The sequence below is a fragment of the Henckelia pumila genome, chromosome 3 (genome assembly GCF_033568475.1).
Source record: "Henckelia pumila isolate YLH828 chromosome 3, ASM3356847v2, whole genome shotgun sequence".
In the NCBI taxonomy this organism is placed as follows: Eukaryota; Viridiplantae; Streptophyta; class Magnoliopsida; order Lamiales; family Gesneriaceae; genus Henckelia; species Henckelia pumila.
In genome coordinates this window covers 190,802,355-190,812,329 of record NC_133122.1, presented here as the reverse complement: position 1 = coordinate 190,812,329, position 9,975 = coordinate 190,802,355, and the positions used below count along the sequence as shown (strand labels likewise).

The window sequence follows — 9,975 nt, the reverse complement described above, 5'->3', positions numbered from 1 at the left end:
TTTTATTTACTTGTTTATTATATTTACATAATTTATATCATGTTCGAGTTTTTTATATAGTTTTAAACTAAGTAACAATTAAATTAATTTTGAAAAGTTGGAAAAAATATGTAAAAGTGTACATTAACGAATAATTGTTAAAACATCGATCTTCTATTTTATTTTATAAACTCATATTTATTACAATTTTATGAGCTAAAAATTCACATTTTATATTTATAATGAAAATCAAAATAGTAAAGTAAATCTAATAATATATCCGTAATCCGTTACATACTAATTTATTAGTTTCCTGTTTTTAAATATATAGGTTGTAAGACCGAGCGTTTGCCATTTTACCAAAAGCTATAACGAGTGGTAATGATGCAACTCAAATCTTTTAAACCGCATAACAGCTCAAGCGTCATGGTTCAATAGCTCTACCCAACCGAGACAATTATTGCACCCCAACAATTTCTTTCCAATAATTGCACTCATTGCAATCAATGAAAATTGAACTCGTGACTTTGGCTCTGATACCAATTGTAGGATCGAGCGTTTGCCGCTTTACCAAAAGCTATAGCTAGTGGTAATTGTACAACTCAAATTTTTTAAACCACACAGTAGCCCAAACACCATGGTTCAATCGCTCTACCTAGCAGAGACAATTATTGAACCCCAACATAGGCATTGCAATTTTAGTAGTTTGATACATCCGAAATTTGGTGATTATGCGGAAATTCAAATTTAAAAACTCTAAAATTCTTACTTTATAGGTAACTATTTCTTATTTATTTGTGAAATCATCGAATAATTTTTTTTTTTCAAAATGTTCGTAAATGTAGTTGATATTAAGTGATTTTTAGTATAAAATTTGTTTATATGTCATTAATGAAAAGCATGCGCATCAATCTCATAAATATAATAAGAGCTCATGTTTTTGAATAAAATTATAAATTTAAAAATTAAGGGGGACGAATTTGCGTGAAAACTTCTATTTAAAATTTTTATTACTTTTTATTTCATTAATTATATATATTTATATAATTTTGGGAAAAATTTGAGGGGGCGGCAGGGCGCCCTCCTAGGCCCTAGCTCCGTCTCAGTGTATGATTATATAATATATATATATATATATATATATATATATATATATAAATAAAAGCGTTTCAAATCTCAAAAAAAAAAAAAAAACATGGCCGTAACATGTATATTTGCCGTTTGAATTAATAGAGGGGGAGTGGGCTCCATTTTATTTATTTTTTAATATTTTAATTCTAACTGGATCAACTTTTATTGGTTGAAATTCAGCTTAAATATAAAAATAAAATCTTTTACATTTGATTTGAATAAAAGTATTTCAAATTCATGAATTTTAAATGCATTTTTTTTAGAGAAGTAGTACCACAAACATCAAATCCACTTCTTTTATGTTTATATGGTAACTCATTGTAGTTAAAATGGATTTAAAGTTCATCCAATAACATGGTGATTTAAAATTCTTTTTAATTCATCTAAAATAATGTGTAAATTATTAAGTTATGAATTTGAGATTTCTTTATGTTTCATTGTTAACAGTAAAAATATAATCAAATCCATGAATTTGAAATATTTCAATCCAAACACAACCTTAAATTCCAGTTTACTTCAGTAGTACTTGTAGTAATCGAAGTCTCAAGAAAAGGGAAGAATTGAAGGGACAAGAGATATATCTGCGATCCTATATGTGTGAGTTTTGTCCCGACGCATTAAAGGTATATGTACGGCACCCTTATTTTAACATTTTTCCTTGGAACTTTACTTTCCATTTGTACGTGAAGAAAAACAAATATGGATGCCCACAAAGGTATAGGCGAATTGGTAAGGCCTGAGGTGACGTGGAAAGAAATTCCTCAGCGTTGCGGGTTCGATCCTCGTGTAAAGCATATTTTCTGCTGAAATATTGTGGGGGTATACTCTGGGGATTGGGCCATGTGCTCCCTCCTTCAGGTCCCTGCCGCTCGTGCACATCCCTCGATTTACCCTCCGCATGGGCCAATGGACCTTTAACTCATGTAGAATGAGATCCCCTTATTCAATATTTAAAATAAAAAAAAACAAATATGAATGCAAACAACTTTTATGAAAAATGGCGAGTGGGTGACAAAAGGACCAAGGTTTGCTGGTTGATTTGGAGCCGTGGATGTGATTTTGTGGAGCCGTGGATGTGGAAAAGGACCAAGGTGGTGACACTTGTCCTGATAATAATAATACCCGTGCACCTACCAATGCACAAAATAGTGACTTTAAAAGGAATGGGTTTGTATATGTCGTTTTTGTTTGATGGGTAAAAGAGAAGAATAATGTCAAAGCTGCAACCAATATATCACAACGATATTTATAATAATTATATCGTGATATTTTGTTATTATCTCGTGAGATTTTGATATGATATCGTGATATTTTGCATTCAATGTATCGTGAGATTTGATAAATTAAAATTTTGTATTGAATTTTTTGTGGTGTAAAAATTATTGTATAAATTTGGTTGTACATGTAGTATTGTTGAAAGGAAAAAGATGAAAATAGAATAGAATATTGTATGGCGTGGGACTTTCACAAGGACAAAATCAGTGGATGTGATTTAGGGCATGGGGTTCTCTAGAGACCTTTATAAAATTCAACTTTCAATTGATTTGATGAATTGTTATTAAAATCACAATTACTTTTTCATCGAATCACTTTTTAGGTGATTTATTATTATTATTTTTTATAAAACTTGCTTTCAATTCTATTTTTATGGAGATTGAAAATACAGGTAATTATTTCTGAATTTATATTTTAAATAATTCATTATCTTTTTAATTTTTTTCTATATATAAAAATAAATATTGTCTTTGCACACAATAGAGTATATATTTTTTATGTATAAATCTAGACTTTCACAAGGACAAAATCAGTGGATGTGATTTAGGGCATGTGGTTCTCTAGAGACCTTTATAAAAATCAACTTTCAATTGATTTGATGAATCTATATATATAGATAAAAATAGTAAAACTATTGTATAGATAAAAATAAAGATATTGTTGAATTTAAACTCATAGGTAAAGGTAATATTCAAAATAAAACAAATATTATATTATAAGTGATAAGATGTTTTATCCAAATATTTTAAAATATAGTAAAATATGAGTGAATTTTTTTTTAAAAAAATTAAAATATTATTTTTCGTGATCAAACAAAATTCTAATAGCTGGTGTTTTATCTAGCAATTATACACAAACACAACAGAGATTAAAAAGTGATATTATTAATTATTACTATTTAATATAAACATTTTAAAATAAAGAAAAAAATACGATAAAAAAATTAAACAATCTTTTTCGTGATAAAAAAAATAAATTTTGTTTTTAACTGATAATTTTTTCGCAGCGCCGCATCACTTTGAGTTTATTTATTTTGTTTAAAATTTCAAATCGTGATCAATTTTTGTACTTTTTTCATCATTTCTTTAGTAAAAAAAATCTCTTTCTATTTAAACAAAAAAAATTAGAATAAAACTTTAGGCTGGAAAATTAAACTTTTATTTTTAATATAATTTTATTTTTTTATATTTATTTAGATATAGATATAGTTTAGTAAGTATCGGAATATAGACGATATTAAAATACATATTTATATCTATATATCTGTATATATAAACTAAAAATAACACTAAAAAAATAAAAGTAAAAGTTTCCCGCTAAATTTTCATTCAAAAATCGTAAATACATAAAAAAAATACAAATAAAGATAATATTGATTTTAAACTCATAGATAATGATATATTCAAAAAAAAAAAGATTATATCAAAAGTAAGTGATAGACACATCTAAATATTTTAAAACACATGTAAAAATACGATAGAATTTATAAAAAAAATTTAAAATAAGTTTTTATAATGAAAATTAATTTTTAATTAATTAATAAATAAAAATACAGGTTGAATTTAAAAAAAATTAAAATAATATTCTAAGGCACCGTTTGGTTCGAGGATATGATAAATAATATTTGGATAAGTAATATAATGTAATATAAAATAAATAGAAAATGATAGTTAATTTAAGATTTGATCTGATTGATAGATTATAGTTTATTTGATTTGATTTATTGAATTTTATATTAAAAATATAAATTACTATTTTGTCCTTTTGATTATAAATAAAATATGAATAATACTATTTATAAGGGTAATATAGTAATTTAAATTCAATGATTTGATTGATTTAAGATAAATGATTAATGTTTTGATTGATGTAAAATAAATAATTAATAAATGTATAAGTAATATGAGGAGAAGAACGCGGAATTGGATATGATAAGTTGTACAAATACTAATTGTACTTGTACCAAACGGTACCTAATGATAAAAAAAATTTATTTTTTTGTTAATAAAGTGATTGTTTTGCTTATATACATATATGTGTCACATTTTTAAAAAAAATAATATTATGAATAACAGAATTATTGAATCTAGAAATTTTAAAATATAGCTAAAAATACGATTAAATTTTTTTAAAAAATTAAAATACTATTTTTCGTGATCAAACAAAATTTAATTTTTGTTTTTAATAGGTTGGTTTTTTTAACTTTATGCATATACACATATACACAACAAATATTCAAAAAAAATTAAGATGATATTATGTTTAATAAACTATTTAATATATAAGATTTTAAAATATATCGATATATAAAAATCAGAAAGTCTAATAGAAATATAAACTAACATTTTTCTGCTCAAAATTCATTTCTCTACATAGTAGAAACATCAGCATTAAATTTAAAAATAAAAATAAAGATATGATTTAAATAAAATTATATATATTACAGTGATATTGAAAAAAAATTTAAAAAAAGAAGATATTATGATTGATAGAATACTCAATTTAAAAATTTTAAAATATACATAAAAATACAATTGAATTTAAAAAAAATTTAAATAAATTTTTTTTATCAAACAGAATTTATTTTTTACTTTCAATATGTTATTTTTTTTTACATAAATATGGGATTGTTTTGATGCATATATAGATATACATAGCTGAGATTTTAAAAAATAGATAATATTATGATTGATAAACTATTTAATATCAAGATTGACAATATACATAAAAATACGATTGAATTTAAACAGAATTAAAAATAATATTTTCATGATCAAAGAAAATTAATTTTTAATTTTAATAAGATTGTTGTTTTGTGAATTTGCACGTATACATATACGCCACAAATATTTTTTAAAAAAAGAAAAATAAGAATCAAAAAAATTATATTATAAGTGATAGACTCTTTTATCTAACAATTTTAAAATAAATATAAAAATACGATTGAATTTAAAACAAATTTTATTGTTTCTTTTAATGAGTTTGTTGGTTTTCCTACATGGATATATACATATGTGCAGTAAAGATTGAAAAAAATGATATAATAAGTGATAACTACTTAATTAAATACATATAAAAATATGATTGAATTTACAAAAAATTTAAAATAATTTTTTTCGTGATCAAATAAAATTTGGTGTTTGGTTTTAATAGGGTGACTGTGGTACAAATTATTTATTTCAATAAAAATATTATTCTTTGAGGACAAAGTCAATTATTGTCACGTGTACGTAAGATTTATTTTGAAGAGTTAGATTGTTTTTCATGGTCAATTGTATGCAAAGTTACGAATCACAATGTTTGAAAAATGTTGAATTCCAAGAATCTTAAATTCCGACATGTGGTAGTGATAACAACTATAAAAAATTCAACTACAAGTGTTGTATCGTTGTATCATAAAGTTTTTCATCGTTTATAAATTATTTCAAATTGTTCTTTGAAGGTACGATATATAATCAAATTAAGTTACATTTGGATTGAGTAATTGGAAATTTATAGATTTCAAATTTATTTGCATTGTTAAATTATTTAAATAGTTGAAACTCAAATTAATCTCTTGCTTACTTTTAAACTATACTGTACGATGTTTGATTAAATTTATTAAAGACAGATTATAAGTTTTAAAAGTTTATAAATTTTTCTCAAATCCGAGTTGCGTTTGATGTTAGTCAGCTCCAAATCATACACGTCAAACTTGAGATGATTGGCAATTGCAGCGATCAAACTGGATTTTCCTGTACCCGGAGGCCCGTACAACAAGTACCCTCTCTTCCAGGCTCTGCCTACTTTCCTGTAAAACTCTCTTCTACTCAAAAACCTTCCCAAATCATCCATAAGAGCCTGTTTCTGCCCACAGTCCATGGCAATTGTGTCAAAAGTGGATGGGTGTTGGAGATTAATAGAATCCCACACGTTCGAAGATGTGTAAGATGCAGCGCAAGCCAACGTGTGAAGCTTAACCACATTATTCTCTGCTCTGATGGAGTTGGCCTTTTCCAGCACGAAAGGCACGTACGAATCCAACACTTTATCCGTGTACTTCTTATCGAAACACAGCTCGAAATACCGTTTCTCCGATTCAAGGAGAACATTATCGGTTTCTTCATCGATCACTTTCGAAGTCTTTTTCATCTCCTCGTTCACGAACCGCCATAGAAGCTCCATCCCTTGGAAGGAATCAGCGATCTTCTCAGATTGAGCGAACTTGATGCTCACATTGGTGTCTTTGTGGCGCTTGCTGATCTTCACACGCTCAATATTTGGCCTGGTTTTGGTGCAGAGATAGATTTCAGCGGCGCTATGATTTTTACTTTGGGCCGCAAATTCAGTATTCTGAAATGATCATTATAAAAACTTTAAAATATATACAATATTGAATAAAAGAAATAAATAATTTTTGTCTCGTATCAAAGAGAAAGTTGATTCTAATTTTAAAAAATGCACACAATTTATTATGAGGAAATTTTTTTAAAAAAATTCATATTAAATACATAAAAGTTACAAGCAACTGTTTGAATGTTTTTAAATATTTTAAACGAAAAAAATTACAACTTAATTAGTGTAGAGAAAATATTACCGCATAGATTTAAAATTAAAAATGATATATATAAAATGTTTTGTATTTGCATGGTTAATAAATTTACATAATTTATATTTTTTTTCTTTCAAAAAGCCGCTTTTGTGGCGGGGGGTTTGGCGGACCCCGACCCGTTTATTAGAAATAAAAAAAAATTACATGAGAGGGGGACTAGACCAAGACCTCTCAAAAAATTACAAAACTTAAAAGCAAGAAAACTTTAAATTCAACAACCGAAATACAAAGACTCCAAAGAAAATAAAACTAAGAGGAAATGCGAATATAAGGCAGACCCGAACAATCTAATCTGCATATCCCCTTTAACTGTCCATGAATGTCATCTGGCCCCAACAAAGTCGATCCCTTAGCCAAACCCAGATTAGCTAATTCATCAGCCGCAACATTAGCTTCCCTGTAGACATGAGTCTTCCTCACCATCGAAGAATTTAAAATCCCCTGAATTTGCGTCAGTATGGAACTAAGTTTCCAACAAGTATTGTTCGCATCAATAATGGCTAAAGCTTCCATAGAGTCAACTTCAAGCCATAACGGGAATAAATTATAATTCTTGCAAATTTGCAACCCCTTAAGATGTTAGATCAATGGAATCCGGATATCTCCACAATGGTATGATATTGTCTACTTTGGGTATAAACCCTCATGGTTTTGTTTTTGGGAACCCACCCAAAAGGCCTCATACCAATGGAGATATCATTCCATTTATTAACCCATGATTATTTCCTTGATCTATCAATGTGGGACTTAGGTTGATATCCCAACATAAGAATGACACAGAGTTCAGCTCTCGTATTGGTCCCATGTCCAATAGAGTCATGGTAAGCTAGGATAATCTTACCTGAGTGATCTCTGATGATACCACCAATCCCAGATTTTCCATCACCTTTCGTACAACCATCTGAGTTAAGTTTGAAATGGCCCATTTCCGGTGCCATCCATCAAACCTGTAACGCCCCACTGTATCAAGACGGGTCTTTTCAGCGTGCTTATGTCCTCACTCACACGGACCCTGGAAAACTTCCCAGGGGGTCACCCATCCTATAATTGCCCCAAGTCAAGCACGCTTAACTTTGGAGTTCTTATGTGATGAGCTTCTGAAAAGAAGATGCACCTTCTTGATATGAGCAGTACATATGAAATCTTTTAAACCCTCCTCAACTATGTAGTCCCATACCTACACAGTCTCAGAATCCCCTCTCATTTCGGCACCGGCACGGGATCGGTTCATTCATGTCTCCCTCCACCTAGAAGCCTACCAGGAGCCGCTCATTGTCCGTGCAACCTCTTGGCACCGGCGATCACTCCCTGCCTCCTCAGCCCCGGGCGTCACATGCCCACCAGCTTTCGCTTGGTTCGTCCCCGAACCATACCGTACTAAGAGAGGTCGGATCTGATACCATTTGTAACGCCCCACTGTATCAAGACGGGTCTTTTCAGCGTGCTTATGTCCTCACTCACACGGACCCTGGAAAACTTCCCAGGGGGTCACCCATCCTATAATTGCCCCAAGTCAAGCACGCTTAACTTTGGAGTTCTTATGTGATGAGCTTCTGAAAAGAAGATGCACCTTCTTGATATGAGCAGTACATATGAAATCTTTTAAACCCTCCTCAACTATGTAGTCCCATACCTACACAGTCTCAGAATCCCCTCTCATTCCGGCACGGGATCGGTTCATTCATGTCTCCCTCCACCTAGAAGCCTACCAGGAGCCGCTCATTGTCCGTGCAACCTCTTGGCACCGGCGATCACTCCATGCCTCCTCAGCCCCGGGCGTCACAAAACCACTCGAATGAATGAGGTTCGAGTAATTCGATGATTGAGCCTCAAAGATCCAGCCACCGCTCCATGACCATGCCAGTGAAGACCCACCTTCAAAACCCCTGCACGGCCAAGAGAAGTAATATACTCGTTAATATTCATGATAATCCTGGCCGATTGGATGCGAACACCCCTATGTTTATGGTCATTCCTGGCCTTCCAAAAGAACCAAATAATCAGAAAAGAGATCAATTCCTTAGCATGACCATCCTTAAGCCAATCCTCTCCAATCTTCCAGTTGTTAAAATTACGATGATTTTGAACGCCAAAAAATTTTGAGAAGTGTTGCCAGCAGTAGCACTGAAAAAGAACAAATGTTCAAAGGATTCCTGAGCTTGACAACACTGACACAACGAGGCTAGAGCAATCCCTCGAGCCATTAAAATATCATCAACAAGAATTTTTTTGTAAAACCACCGCCAACAAAAAATAGAAATCGTTGGCCTAAGAAGTTTGGACCAATAGCCTTTGAACCACCCATCCTCTATTTTCCTATTTCGCACCAAATTCCAGGCAGATTTAACCGAAAACCTGCCGTTAGTAGAACTCTTCTAGATAGCCATATCGTTACATAATTTATATTATGTTCGAGTTTTTTCATATAGTTTTAAACTAAGTAACGATTAAATTAATTCTGAAAAGTTGGACAAAATATGTACAAGTGTACATTAACGAATAATTATTAAAGCATCAATCTTCAATTTTATTTTATAAACTCATATTATTACAATTTTTAGAGCTAAAACTTCACATTTTATATTTATAATGAAAATAGAAATAGTAAAATAAATCTAATAATATATCCATTACATACTAATTTACTAGTTTCCCATTTTTAAATATGTAGGTTGTATGATCGATCACTTGTCGCTTTATCAAAAACTATAGCAAGTGGTAATGGTGCAACTCAAATTTTTTAAATCGCACATCAGCCCAAGCGTCATGGTTCAATCGTTCTATCAACAGGGATAATTATTGCACCCCAACAATCTCCCTCCCAATAATTGCACTCCTTGCAATCAATGAGAATTGAACCCATGACCTTGACTCTGGTAACAAATGTAGGATCGAGCGCTTGAAGCTTTACTAAAAACTATAGCTATTGATAATTGTGCAACTCAAATATTTTAAACCACATAGTAGTTCAAACACCAGGGTTCAATCGCTCTACCTAA

General features: G+C 30.2%; 1 protein-coding gene across 1 annotated transcript; it reads right to left on the bottom strand.

Moving 5' to 3' along the window:
- Positions 1–5,985: 5,985 nt before the first annotated feature.
- On the bottom strand, positions 5,986–7,902 carry LOC140890211 (AAA-ATPase At5g17730-like). Its single transcript, XM_073297971.1, has 3 exons — positions 7,818–7,902; positions 7,397–7,497; positions 5,986–6,717 (listed from the first exon to the last, which is right to left on the bottom strand). The coding sequence occupies exons 1-3, from the start codon at positions 7,900–7,902 to the stop codon at positions 5,986–5,988; spliced, it is 918 nt and encodes a 305-aa protein (XP_073154072.1).
- Between the last annotated feature and the right edge of the window lie 2,073 nt (positions 7,903–9,975).

Bases quoted from the DNA above. Each gene is read 5' to 3' on its own strand.
- LOC140890211 (XM_073297971.1), bottom strand. From the start codon at position 7,902: ATGGGCCATTTCAAACTTAACTCAGATGGTTGTACGAAAGGTGATGGA. The intron at 7,498-7,817 runs GTAAGATTATCC...TATGGCTTGAAG, and splicing joins TATCATCAGAGATCACTCAG to TTGACTCTATGGAAGCTTTA. The intron at 6,718-7,396 runs GTGAGGAAGACT...TGATCATTTCAG, and splicing joins GGATTTTAAATTCTTCGATG to AATACTGAATTTGCGGCCCA.